The sequence below is a fragment of the Leuresthes tenuis genome, unplaced genomic scaffold (genome assembly GCF_036924035.1).
Source record: "Leuresthes tenuis unplaced genomic scaffold, fLeuTen1.0.hap1 SCAF_11, whole genome shotgun sequence".
Taxonomy (NCBI): domain Eukaryota; kingdom Metazoa; phylum Chordata; class Actinopteri; order Atheriniformes; family Atherinopsidae; genus Leuresthes; species Leuresthes tenuis.
The window spans coordinates 13,671,594-13,685,673 of record NW_027325365.1 but is presented as its reverse complement, the minus strand read 5'-3'; the positions used below and the strand labels follow the sequence as shown (position 1 = coordinate 13,685,673).

Here is a 14,080-nt window from a genome sequence, read left to right as displayed (position 1 = left end):
CATTTGCATGTTTTCTCAAATGCTTTTGTCACGGAAATAATGATGTAATTTCTTTCAAGTGAGAAAAAAATCGGAAATTGCCTCTTCAACCACTGGAGGTCAATGTTGCACAGTGCTGAAATCACACCTGAATGTCACATCAGAACTTTGAGGTGATTAGTTTAGTCACATTTTTTTCAGAGACACATACGATTAGAAAGTTGTATACGTAACACAAAGCAAACAGTGAAATACTGGAGTGCAGTGGGATAAAATAGTAGATGGTATAGGCCGGTGTGTCTAAAGACTGAACTATTATGGTGCATTTCTGCACACAAAACACTCCCTCCCCTGCTGGAAAGATCTGAGTGTATGAGGGACGAGATGTGGAGGGTGTGTTAAAAAGAAGAAAAAAAAACGCAGCATGTGCTTTTTGAGAAATTCCGGTGCGGTTTTGCAATGAAACTAACTGACACACAGTCAGAGAGGAAGAGACACCGAGGTGGAGGGAGGGGAAGGGCCGCAGAAATGTCAAACTATTGCAATTGACGCAAGATGGATTCTCGCTCTTTGATTCATTACATACTCAAAGTTGATAATATTTTGTAATTAGTTGTCTGCAGCAGGGTTTCGCTGCCCTTGTAACACAACAATGGAGTCTAACATTAAGGAGATAATAGAGGAATTCATGGGAGGTGCGCTGGCTCAATGGGTATGTCACTTACCGTTTGTCACGTTAAAGGAGAGAAAAGATCGTCATTTCTCGAAGCATAGTGAGGAGTAAGACATGACGTAATAATCTGAGTAAAAACCGGCCTTTGTTAGTGTCCAATCTCTGCATTAAACTACACATTAGCCGATCATTTCTATTCACAAATACTTCTGATATCTTTTAGAACCGTCTGTATTTCGATTTCATGAATAAATATCAAAGTTAGACTCGAATAAATGAAATAAATAGCCCTGACTTCTTTTTGTAGTGCACAGAAAAGCAACACTACTTCTCCTTTTGGCAGCTTCCCTTGCCTCTTAATAACCAGCTTTTTTTTCCTGTTAGTTTTGACACTTCCGTGTCCTTGTGCTGTTTTGAATTTGAAAACAACACAAATTTATCTTCAGTGTATTCATGACCGCACACTCACTCACAGTGAAATCACTTGAGGATTTGGTGCATCTGTAAATTTCCAGCTGGCATTTCCACACGTGAATCCAGCCAGCCTCAGAGGATTTCATCCTTCTGGTCAGTGAACAGTGTGTATGGTGTATTGTGATACTGAGCTGAACCTTGTGAGGATATTCTCCTGGGCAGCTGACCATTTCCAGTTTGGAGGTCAGAAAGGTCAGGTTCATAAGAATCCCTGCAGCTGCAATAGGTTTAGTGTTTGCTCAAAGGCACTGCGGCAGGTCAGTTATTCACTGAGAGTTTTCACCCTGCTTCTCATATCTTGTTGGACAGCCTCTTTAAGTGCTCTGCCACACTGTCACACTGAGTCTGGAGCTGCTCAACCTTACCGTATCAGTTTTGTTACCAAAGAACAGTTTTTAGAAGGTGCAGGTGGGGAAAAATCTCATTAAATTGCAGTTTGCATTGGCACAACTTGACTGAACAGAGAGAGTAAGACCTTGGCTGCAGTCCTGCTTGGCTGCTTGTCACTGTGAAGTGCTTCGCAGTGTGAGAGCACAGATCCCACCTGTTTGGACAGGTGCACCGGCTCTAGTGGCTTCCTGTGTAAAAATGTTTGCTCCTCGCTCTCTCATTCATTCCCCCTCGCTTTATGTACCTATTTTCCGCTCCTGTCTCCATCTTCCTTGTTTTTGTCCTCCTCCTAATGATCTGTCCTGGTCTCTCGCAGGTTCAGCTGTTTGATAATATGGTGGAGAGTGATGACAGCGTCCAGCTCTACAGCCAGTACATGGAAGTGAACTCAGTTTCCCAGGGTGCCCGAGAGCATTACATGAGACTGACCAATGGGGTTTTTCTCAACCAAGTCATGAGGATCATGTAAGATTGATAAAAAATGTCTTGCTTCATTGCCTTGCAGCAGAGCAGACTGTGGTGAAAGTGGCCAGACGAGGTATAGAAGCAACTTAAAGGAACCTTTTCCACTTAGTCATCACATTTATTTAATAAAATAAGCAAAGTAAGTGACATTTGTGAACTGAAGAATTAGCAGCAGCGAAATCTTACGGTTGGATGCAAGTACTGATCATATATTTTATTAAAGAGATCCAAATGTTTAAAGAGATCCGCAGTCTATTATTCAGCTAAAATCTAAGGCACTTTTTTGAGTGAAAACCATTGAAAAAAGCATTAAGATGAAGCACGATGCTGGCATGATGAATTAAGTAATGAAACTGCGCCATCTTTTCTACAAACTGTAGCGAACTGGACTTTGTCATACTCATAGATTTATTGAACTGAACAGCAGGTTCAGAGAAAGCTCCCATGCATTTGAATGAAAATTGCTTATGGGTTTCTGTTTAGACTTTACATTGTGATAATGTCACGAAACAGAATTCCTTTTCGAGCCATTGGGATGGTTTTACAAACCGGAATCCCCCATGAATATATAAATCATATTAAAATGCGTCAAAATGGACCTAGTTTGGATTGGGAGTTGTTATTTAGAAGGTGAAGTTGCAGATATTACTTTCATAATGGGGGCTTTAGAAAAAAGGGGAACAACAAGGGTACCTGACTGATTTCAGAAGTTAGGGAGGCGATCAAACTTCTGATCTAGTATTCGAGGGACAACTGAGTTAGAGTCAACAAACCATCAGCGAGGTGAGTGTTGGTACTTCAGCCCTTTTCAGTGGAGACAATACAAAGTAAATGAATGTAAAAAAGTGAAAGTAGTCAAAATGACAGATGAAGTTGGTGTGATTCAATTGAAAATGAGCTTTTTATGTTGGTTAATGATACGGAAGCAAAACATCCAGCTAATGATACAGAGATCTAAAGGTGATACAATAGTTTGAACCTAAACTGCACTTAAGAACTACTTCTGTAAAGATATGACGGCGTCCTCACCAGAGAAAGCTCAATGTTCCTTAATGTGTGTTGTAGTCTGAGCTGTATTTTGGCAGCCGGCTCCAAGGGTTAGTGCACGTGATCCCTATCATGTAGTCTGGAGTGTGTGAACTTACACATTTTCCTCCATTGAATAAACAGTGATCAGCTAAAGTGCCTGCCATAAGAGAGGGATAATAATAGGGTCAGTAATGCTTTGGTTTCCTTGAAATAGAGCAATCAACTACTCGCTTGAAAGACTCCGAATTAGGTTTGGCTTTCCGTTTATTTTGATCTGAAATTCTGCTGTTCTGGTGCTACACCCAGTGGTTTTCTAGGGTTGAATATTGGAGCCTTCAAATAGCAGCAGCACTGCAGCAGGTCCACGAAACTTTATCTTGGAAGCAAGCAAGCACACATAAAATGCATATTAGTCTCCTGGTTTTATGGTTACCTGGCTTGCTCTACAAAATGCACCAGAGACAGATGCATTAAGTATGATTATGAAAGTGTGACCAATCACTGTGTAAATTGGCTGTAAGGCACTTCTGTGTCCAGTCCCCTGAATATGTCCATGGCCCACACATGCATCTGACAAATAAAGGCAAACAATGCCTTGGATCACATGTATTACTTGTTTAAATGTTTGGCCACATTGAGCAGTTTCATGTTTACGTGTTAAAATTCTAAACCAAGATGGTGAACAGAATAAACGTCATACCCTCTTTTTCTCCGTGCCACTGCACAGCCTCAGAGAGCTGCAAGCATGGCAGCAGAATCTTAATGTTCTTTCCTCACATAAAATATGATGTAACATTCATCACTCTCCTTTTCATAACCTTACATTGTCTGCATTTTGTGTGAAAGAATGGCTTGAGTGTACAACCCACAAATTTCTAGTAAATCAAGAAGTAGCATTCTGCACATCTTCTTAGGCATCTCCAGAGGATTTCTTATCATCATTATCAAATTTCAGCTGGAGAAATCCTTTCGTCTGCTATCAGGCAAAACAAGATCTTAGCATTTGCCGAGCAGCTGATTAATTTAGTCTGACCTAAGCTACGTTATTTCAGCAAATAATTGCATGTGGATTCTCACTGCCTACTTCTTGGGCTCATTAAGATTTCATTCACTCTCTGCTTAAGTGAACTGTTGCATAAGAATGTCTCAACTGGAGAGACATGGGGCTGGGCTGTTTGATCAAGCTGCAGTCGACACACCACAATGTTTTTCTGTGTTTGCCCAGAGATCCAAACCCCAAGGTGGAGCGGCTGTACAACAGCGAGAGTGATGACCACATGCTGAGAGTCCAGAACTTCTCTATTTTAAATCGACACCTCAGAGCGTTCTACCAGGTAGGAGAAGGCCCCGGGGGGGAGGCAGGAGGGGGAGATTAAATTGTTAGACTGAATCATCAAGAAAGAAATCAAGCTGATTTGCTGAGTCAACAGAACACAAGGGGTCTTCACATGAGTTTCCACTCTCTAATGAATGAAAACCATTGAATATATGATCTGTTTTAGAAAAGCAGTTTTTTTTTGTTGTTGAATGCCTGAGATAAAACACTGTGACCACAAACATATGCTTTTATTTCTTTTTCACACCTGTCAAAAAATGTTCTTTCACAAATATAGTGAAATGACAACTCTGCTGTGACTGTCAGTGTCAACAGTCAATGTTAAAAAAATGACAGTCTTAAGTGTTAAATCCCAAGAGAATTGTCATTCAGCTTTGTTCCCCTTCAGTCCTACAGAGCTTAGTGTCTTACGGCTCATCGTTTGGTTTTATAGCCGGCGGCTCCACTGTTTTGCTTCACTCTCGGTGCTCTCATCACCACATTTCCAGCTGCAGCCGGCAGCTGAAAAGCCTCCGATAAAATGTATGTTCACTATAGCACTTACCCAGTATCAAATGACAGGCAGACAAAGTTAGACTAGGTGGTGAATATAGTGGAACATTCAGCTTCCCAATTGGAAAGAAGTTAACGGTCACCTAAACACATGTAAAATCATGTAAATTTTAAATTTATCGCCATCGGGATTCTAGAGCTGATGTTGTTTCAGATCTGCTGGGTGTTACACTTTCTTAATATAGCACGTATACAAAGGTTAATGTCAGTGTGCTGTGAAGTTGCAACTTTAAAGTTTTAAGCTTCCTATAAATTTTTGCTTTCATGGCTTTAGTTTCTGTCAGGCCTCAAGAATTAGTATGAAAATATTTTCATCAAAGATGCAGTTTAAAGTTAGGAATCTGTACTATGAATTCTTTTCATTCTGAATTGTAACACCTGCAAAGAACATCTACTGTCCATAGAAGAAGAATGCTTCTCTCACATTTACATGGAGGAGTGGCATAATGTGTGGTCAGAGGGGGACCCCAGTGCTGGACAAAGTGGGCTGGAGGTAGATTCGACCTCAGGTGGCGTCCAATATAGTATGAGCTGATTTTTGTTTTCAAATGATCAGACAAGATGATGCATGTCCTTGTCAAGAGGCGTGGAGAGGGGAGACACATAATTATTATTACAGCTGATAACAATCCCTTACGGTGCTGATAACATACAAAGTAGGTGCAAAAGATAGTGTATTTGCCTTTTGCTGAAAGTTATTTGTTTGTACATTCATTAGATGCTTCAGTTAACTTAGCACTAAAACTGAAAACAGAAAAAGCACCTGTCCAAACTACAAACATTACTTTTGTTTAAATGACGGCAAGCACATCTAAAGTGACTAATTAACACATTATTCTGTATCATTATTTTTGCTAAAACGAGAGTGTGAAAGCTATTACATCAAGGCCACAGTACACCTCTGCAATAGCTCTGTAATGTCTTGATTTCAGTTTTTGGAGGAAATTTTGATTTAATTAGCTAATTTGTGAGTTTTTAATGTGCAGAGAGATAGATTTTTTTCTTATTTTGCTATGTTCTGTTAGTTTTTTTAGCAGACCCAAGCAAGCTGTTTCTCACTGTTTTCTTTCCATATACTAACCATACAGCTGCAAGCTTTGGCCTGCTTATTATTAAAGAGTTAACATATATGTATTGATCGATATGTAAATTGTTGAACTTTTTCTTTTGAACTGTTTAAATGGAAGTTTAATTTCCGATTTTCCATCCCTCCTCTAGCTTTAGCAAACCTTGAATATTTTAGAAAATATTACATAGAGATACTGTGGCACACTTGTGACTCAGTGATACAGGAAACAAATTTATTTGGAAATGTGACTCAGATGTGGGCTCCATCTGCTGTCTTGAATAGCTGTATTCAAGACAGTTTCTCCCCTCATGTATGCCTAGCAAAAGCATTTCCATAAACACTGGGGTAATTACTTTTTTTTTGGACAGACTGAAATTGCTCTGAGCTCATTATAAGCAGAAAAGTCTTGTGAAAACACTGAAATATTCCTCTAAAACATAACTGCAGAGTTGGGGTGACAGAGGAGCGATGGAAAAGCAGTTGCCTAGCTTTAAGGTGGTAGAAACAAAGGATAAGATGATGCTCAACTGTCGCAACACATGAGTATTTTGCCGGAGGATATTATATAACATTTTAAGTGTATGTGGGGGGGGTGACAGCATTTGCACGAAAGCGAAGATGAAACACTGAAAATTTCCATCCTCAGCAGAGATGTCCCTGCTTTTCATTAGGAAAACAGGGTGAGAAAAAGTGGAGGAGTTGCAAGCTGAGTTTTTTTAAGCTGCAGCTGTGGTTAGAGGCTACAGAATATAAATTTCTCAAATAGCTTTTAGTAACATGCCTTTCATAAAGTGCATGTTCGATGCCTGTGGCATTTGAGGAAATGGCATAATTCTCTCCCTGGAGGAGGATTCAAAAGCCTCTGTTCTCAGCACAGAGAGCATCCCTGAGAAACAAGTCAGGTGAATTGAACATGCACCACTTAACTTGTCACATAACATAAGAACACAAGCCTACAAGGTTTCACTTCCTAATTTTCAGTGAGTCACTAATGTCCTTTTAAAGCTTGGGGGCTCAGTGAAGACACTGTAAGCGGGAAGCTCATATCAGTCGTAACAGAATTTCACCAGGTGCACTCAGAATTGGCTCCACTGTTGCTCTGGACATTCTGTTCAACATAGGTCACAGTTTTATTTCTCACTCACGCTGTTTTGCTGCGTATGTGTTTATGTAAGTGTGTGGGACTCAAAAACAGTGTGGAGAGCTTAAGTCGCAGAAACAGCGTGCAGCATAGGAAGGCTTTATTTTCTCTACTGTGACCTCAGCTTCTCTAATACAGCTAATTGTAGACGATCAGGTGTGAAGACAGGGTGCCCTTATCTTTACCCTACAAGTGTTCTTTAAAAGCACTGTGACGCAGCTGTCATTCATTGCATCGCTTTGTGTTCAGTTTGCTCTGACTTATTATTTCTGTGCTGTTGGATTTGTTCTGTTCTATTTTATCTTGATTAAATACTCTGTCCTTTCTTCTCTTCTCTTATGTTTTAAATTTCATTCTATATTTTGTACGCCACATAAAAGCCTTTAATGCCACTTAATGACAAACTTGCATCATAACCTTCAGTTAATGGGATTTTAAATGTTAATTTCACCTGACTTCTAATATATTGACCCTTTAACAACTATGTCCTTGGTAAATTATGACCATTTAAGGTGGCTGAACGTCCAATAAATTGGGTTTCAATTAATCTGCTTCTCTTAAGAGCATTAGAAAGAAAAAAAAAACCAGAAATTAAAAAAAGAAAAGAAAAGCAACTGAATGAAATGAAAACCCATCCAGACAACATGATGTAAAAAGATGCATTTTGGAGAAGATATCATTGCAGATGGCTTTTAATTCTGTCCCCAACTGCTGCCAGAAGCCTGATTAATGTATTCATTTGAAATTCAAGGCCAATCTATGTAGCAATAGATTATTTTCAGATTCAAAAAGGGATAGATGTAGACATTTCCTCACTTTTTACAGTGTTGAAACTGGAAAAACATGTATTTCTTCTGTAAAATAACATTGATGGAGAAGTCCACAAATTCTTCAATAGATTTACTAATACATAACTGAATAAAATCTCCTGCTGTTTCAAAATATTAAAGTAAATAGTATATTTATTCCATATGACATCATTCAATTATTAGAAGCATGTTACTGGAAGCAGCTGGAGGTGTAGCTAGTTACAGTTTTATATGGGCCTACTGGGACACAAGATCAATCTGAGGGGTTATTAGATGATTAATGGCAGGGGAAGATCAAAGATACACAACACAATATTCAGTTTTTAATATTAGGCTTTAAGTCATAGGCATCTGAAATGTGGCCCCAATTAAACACTGATTTTTGTAAGATATTTGCGGTTAAAAATATTGAACACCACTGGCTTAATCTTTAATGATGTGCTATGTTTAAAAATGTGTTTGCAGCTTCTATTGGTTAAAAGTAACAAAAGCTGCCAAATGTAATGGAGTAGAAAGAACACAGTTTCCCTCTAAAAATTTGGTGGAGTGGAAGAATAAGTAATCATAAAATGCTAGATTAAAAAAAAAATGCACTTAATAAGCCTAGTGTGCTGAAGTAAATGTACTTAGCTACTGCACTCCCACCATCGATTAACCTCACATTTAACTGTCCTGGAGATCGCAGCACAGTGCAGATAATTCCAATGTGCATCACTCATATTGTTTTCTCACTTATTCTGACAGGGTTTATTACTGTATCAAATGATGAAGTGTAAATTATAGAGCAGGAGCAAATTTGAGCTAATACAACCCTGTATTGCATGTGTATCTTGGCTTTACGGGCAGACAGGGAGTTGTTCGTGCAACAATATTAGCATGCCAATAACAACAAGCTATATAATTTTCAGTCTGTGTAATCTTCTGCAGAAGTCTGTTTGGCATCGAGAACCATAAGCTGCTTGATGACCAAGTCAGAGCTGCAGAGACTATTATCCTGTGTGCCCTGAAGGAGCAGAAATGTAAGGTTGGCTGCACATGCCAGTTGCTGAAGACAGTCCCTGCCTCTTGGTACGCTGCGTTCCCTGCTGTACAGTTTATAAGTTACAGTAAGCAGCCGAAACAGAGCTGTAATTGTGACTCGCTTCTGCACTCTGGTGATTTTGCATTGATGGATCACAGGAGGATGTGAACAGACTTCCAGAGCAGTTGGGAAAGAGCTAGCCAACATCAGTTTGTGGCTTTTTGACAAAAATATTTCTAACTGTCAGGAATGCTGTTCTGGTCTTTTCTGAGTTTAAGACCAAGTAAATAAAGTAAGTAAAAGGAAGATGGCAGATTCACATTACAAATACTTGTTTACTGCCAAAGAAGCCAGGTTTCTTGATGGGGGGGAAAGTCTGAGACGTCTGCAGTCCAGCTTGATTCAGAGTAATTTGATTTGAGAGTGCCAGGAGATTTGTCCAAGAGCTTGAAACACAAATTACAACTCACTCAAATAAGCCGACCACAGTGTTGTTGGACCCTCTGCTGGTCCTGAATCACCTAATTTACACTGGAGCACATTATAAAAGGTTTCTTGAATAGAATCACGCAAGAAACATCCATGATCCAGAGTTTTTTTTCTGTCTGGCTTAAAGGGATAATGGAGCAGATGTTTAACAGCAATTACATTTGTTTGGTTAAGCTTTCTTTTTAATTCATAAACAAAATAGTTTTTCTGTAATAAAAGTAAACCTTCGGGTGACACTGACTTCTTAGTTAATTTTATTATGTCTTATTACTTACAAGTCAGTAAAGAAATACTAAATATATCTGTGAAGAGCTAACATCACCCTGTTTAAATGCACAGGCCAAGCTCTAAAGTGCAACACGCTGACAGTAGTAATGCTTGGTTTGTTGTCGGTAATAGGTCCTGATTGTGTATGACGTCCATTGTGATCTTTGTGACTCTGTTAATGTGTCTGGATCACTGTCCCATTACCCACATTACCCACATGTTTAGCCACAGGGGCAGCAACAGAAACACTTCAGTGATTTTATTGCAGGTGTCATCCATATAATCAATTTTTGCACTCTCTATTAAATCTAGAGATTGCTGAAATTAGATACATTGAAATACGTTCAATTCAATTTGCACAAAGCTTCCTTGACCTGAAAGAACAAACAAATGTGCTCTTATCAAGTATCTCAAGCTTTGTTTACACCATAAATTTCAGCAGGCTGGTGGAAAGTTTTAGCTGTTGTCGTCTGTCCAGTCTCACTCTGAGCAGACGACAGAACATAGAAATATTTGTGCTTAACTCTTTACATTCAACTTTTTCTGCAGGAAGACCTGCAGCAGCTGATACTGATGCCTCTCCCAAATGTTGCCATTTTGGGGCAGGACCCCCTGACAGGTACAAGATAACAAGATCCTATCAGTGCCATGTCTCTTAAGCATGAGAAACTCATTATAGTTTATGCACGGGTCCATATCTCGGCTATCTGTGAAGCACATTAAGGTTATAATGATAAGGAGGGTGGTGTTGGAGGGTGGAGATGATGATGATAATGATGATGATGACAGTTATTTCTGTGTCCTCAGAGGCAGCTGTGGAAGAGCTCAGGCGACTGCTGCTGCTCATACTAGGATGTGCAGTGCAGGTGATTAGACACACACACACAAAGGTTGATCATTATACTTGAGCTGTTTTTACTTAACCTCTAAACCACAGGAACTCTTCTTTTTTTCTTTCTTTTTTGAAACACCGTGATGTTGGGAAGTTATCAAACTTTTTCCACAAATTGTGGTGTTTGTGGACTTATGAATTTAAATGTCATTATCACCACGACAAGGCAAAAAAAGTGATTCGTTTTATGAATTAATTTACATTTATGCAGATGACTCACTCAAGCCTTTTTTACACTGGCCAAAAAAACTAAAAACACCTGCTAACATCTGGCTTTAATTTGCACTTAGTCCCATTTATTAACTTCAGTTCCAATCGGCATTACTGAGACCATAAGACATACTAATTTTCAAATAAGTTTCTGTAGTCGCCTAATAAGAGTGGGCACAGTTTACTTTATCTTGACAGAAACACACGATTATAGACTGTGACATCTCAAATGAAGGCTGTGACAATGACATCAACCACTTGCTGACAAACAGAAACAAAACCGATCGTGCAGTGTTGGTTTTTGCGGTCTGTACAAAAATAGCAACAACATTTTCTAACAAAGCAGCTTTTATTTGAAACTTGCTCAACACAGTAAGCAGCAGGGTACAGTGTAATGCCATCTCCGTCCCCTGAGAGGTGTTAGCATTTTCTGGACTGGATCTGCTTGGCACAACTTTTCTTTGGAAGTTTCTTCTTGACACAAATTAAAATACACTGGCTCAGGCAGCAACTTTTTCTGTTTGCACACTATTTTATGTTTGAGCCATTGAAAGAGTGTGGGCACTCTGTCCATTTTAGGGCCCAGAGTTAGGTAATTACAAGGTGGATGTTTCAGTTTGTTATGAGTTCCATGAAGAAGAAACATTTTTATTCCCTGAGTATTTTAACCCACTGATGTGTGACGGTTTTCACTTCTCTAAAACGTCCGTTCATAGAATAGCATGAACATAGTAGATATTCAGAGAAAGGTCTGCATGTTTGATTGCTTGTTATTTAGATCAGTTTTCAAAGCCATTTCTGATTACGTAAACTTGACCAATATATTAATCTGAAGCCTACCTTGTAAAGCTGACAGATGGCATTGTAACAATGTGTTTTGATCTAACACACACACACACATTAAACTCCTTTGCATCTTGCGTCTGCAGTGTGAAAAGAAGGAAACTTTCATTCAGCAGATCCGGTCTCTGGACATTGAGACCCAGGCAGCCATAGCCAGCTGTATTCAGCAGGTACGTGCAGAATTAATCAAATCGAGCCCTCCCTCCCAAAATATACAATACTTTCACTAGAGAATACATTTTGTCCTGTGGAGATATTTCTAAGAATATTTTTGCTACTAAATATGATTAAGCAAAGAATTTCCTCAGTGTCTGCCTGTGGGCAGGTAGAGTGAAACTATTATTCGTTCTACTGGTTTTTCAAGTAAGTGTGAATATGAGCTACTTGAGATTCGGCAGGCATCTTCATCAGGACCTCTGGGTGCCCCCTGGTGATAGATCTTCCACCCCTCATGTCCATCTCTCCACCTCCACCTCTGTCACACCATCGTCTCCCCTTCATCTCTCTTCTGTTATTCTCTGTCGTCCTCTCCAATAAGGCATGAATGCCAAATTGCACCCATTTGAAGAAACCCCCCATGAACAAGTTCCAGCATTACAAAAACAGCAGGTTGCATCCTAGCGGGGCTGAATTTCAGCAATAGTATGTTGCCCACCAGCCTTTTTTTACGCCAACAGTCTCAGCCTAATAAATCATAGAGGTGAGAGGTGCTCTTGCTTTGTGGATGGATGCACCCCCCTGCCTCTTCTCATATGGCTTCCACCCGAGGACATTTCAAACCCTTCAACATGATCATTAGTTTTGCATGCATTAGTCAGGCATTTTTGGGCACATTCCCCAGGCAGAAATGTGGGAATATTTTTTTCACTCTACATAGATGCTTAGTATTCATACAGCACTCACGCTGCCTGGATTGTTTGTCTGCCATTTGTGTCAGATTTACATTGATCTTATCATAAAGACATGAAAAATTGTCCTTGCTGCAGGTGACTCAGGATCCTCGTATGGTGCTGCCGCTTCAGTGGGAAGAGCTGATGGAGGCTGAAGGTGCAGACTTACAGCTGGTGTTCAGCTCCATGGCCAAACAAATCCAAAGCCTGCTGGCACAGAGAGACTCACACCTGGAGGTATGCATGCACACACAGCTTTCTGGTTGAGATCTATAACATTTAGGCTTTGATACCAACTAATTTTTCCCCAACAAGGCCATACATCTTTAATGTTCTTGTTTTTTGATTGATCATCTTTTGCATCCTTAAATCTGCCCGTATCTCCCTGAGGTCTGTTCTGTTCTCCGCTTCTATGGGATTACAATCTGTTACTGAAAGAATAATATAGTCTCTCTTTGAAATAGGGAATAATCTTCTAAGACTTCAGGTACAACCTTATTGTGAGACCAGAGCAGAATAAAGGATTAAATTTTCATAAAAAAAAGTTAAACTAAATAATCCATCAGGAAACATGGGCTTCCCTTATTTGAAGCTGATATTTAAACCAGTCCAAAAAAAAAGATAAAAGACCTTTCTGTTGCTATTGTATTGTGAAATTCCAGAGGGAAAATTCCAGGGAAATTCCAAAGAAAACTCAGTTTAATTATTATTATTTCGTTGGACAGTCTGTTCTGCTTTACACTATAGTACTTCTAGTGTATTCTCAATGACAAGGAACCATTTTGTACAAATTATTTTTCATCTGCTGTAACAAAGACTTACTATTTAAAAGTAGAAACCTGAAGATGCCGACAGCTAAGTAGCAGCTTTTATGATAAAATAGTTATAGTCATCAGTAATTTCCTACCTTTTCCTTTTCTGATGATTATAGGGGCACTTGTTAAATCACTTTATGAGGCACATTATTTTCACTGTTTCAAAAAAACCAAACACTTTCAGGTAATTTTTTTGTAAAAAGGGTGATTATTACCGAAGTAAAAAGTGTGCAATTTCCCCTACTTACAGCTTGTTCATACTTTCTCCTCATCTCTCTTTTCTGCTTTCCTGTCACATCCACATTAATTTCATTCCCTCCTTCCCAGAGGATAGCAGAGCTATGTCGAGAGCGGGAAGCCCAGGTTGATTCAACAACGGCGCCCCTGTTTGGCCACAGCGACGAGCCGCCTCAAGGTCTGGCGCTCCACCTGGCAGACAGCAAGGCCAAGCTCCGCCGCCTCAAACAACAGCTGTGAGTGTGTGCGTCCATGTTGGAGTGTGCAATGTAAAAAACCTGGAGGACCTTTTAGAAAATTTGTGATAAAGGTCAACGTGAACAGTGCAAAAGTTAAGTTACTCTTCACAATGCACAAAAATGAGTTGTTACTTGGCAACGAAAAAAATGAACAAATCAGGCGCTCACATCTACAATCCAGTTCACACAATGTATTAAGTGAATCATAAAGGTCAACGTTTGAATATGACTTTCTATGTTTTATGATTTTATGTCTATTT

At 39.4% G+C, this 14,080-nt stretch overlaps 1 protein-coding gene across 2 annotated transcripts in view; it reads left to right on the top strand.

Moving 5' to 3' along the window:
* The first annotated feature begins 246 nt into the window (after positions 1-246).
* Positions 247-14,080, top strand: part of ccdc88b (coiled-coil domain containing 88B) — a 49,448-nt gene continuing 35,614 nt past the window's right edge. For both annotated transcript variants that reach the window (XM_072395583.1, XM_072395582.1), the window contains exons 1-8: positions 247-691; positions 1,833-1,981; positions 4,236-4,344; positions 10,244-10,313; positions 10,502-10,560; positions 11,726-11,809; positions 12,626-12,766; positions 13,672-13,817. In XM_072395583.1, coding sequence (XP_072251684.1) covers positions 632-691; positions 1,833-1,981; positions 4,236-4,344; positions 10,244-10,313; positions 10,502-10,560; positions 11,726-11,809; positions 12,626-12,766; positions 13,672-13,817 — 818 coding nt within the window. In that variant the 5' untranslated portion in view covers positions 247-631. The remainder of the gene's footprint in view (positions 692-1,832; positions 1,982-4,235; positions 4,345-10,243; positions 10,314-10,501; positions 10,561-11,725; positions 11,810-12,625; positions 12,767-13,671; positions 13,818-14,080) is intronic.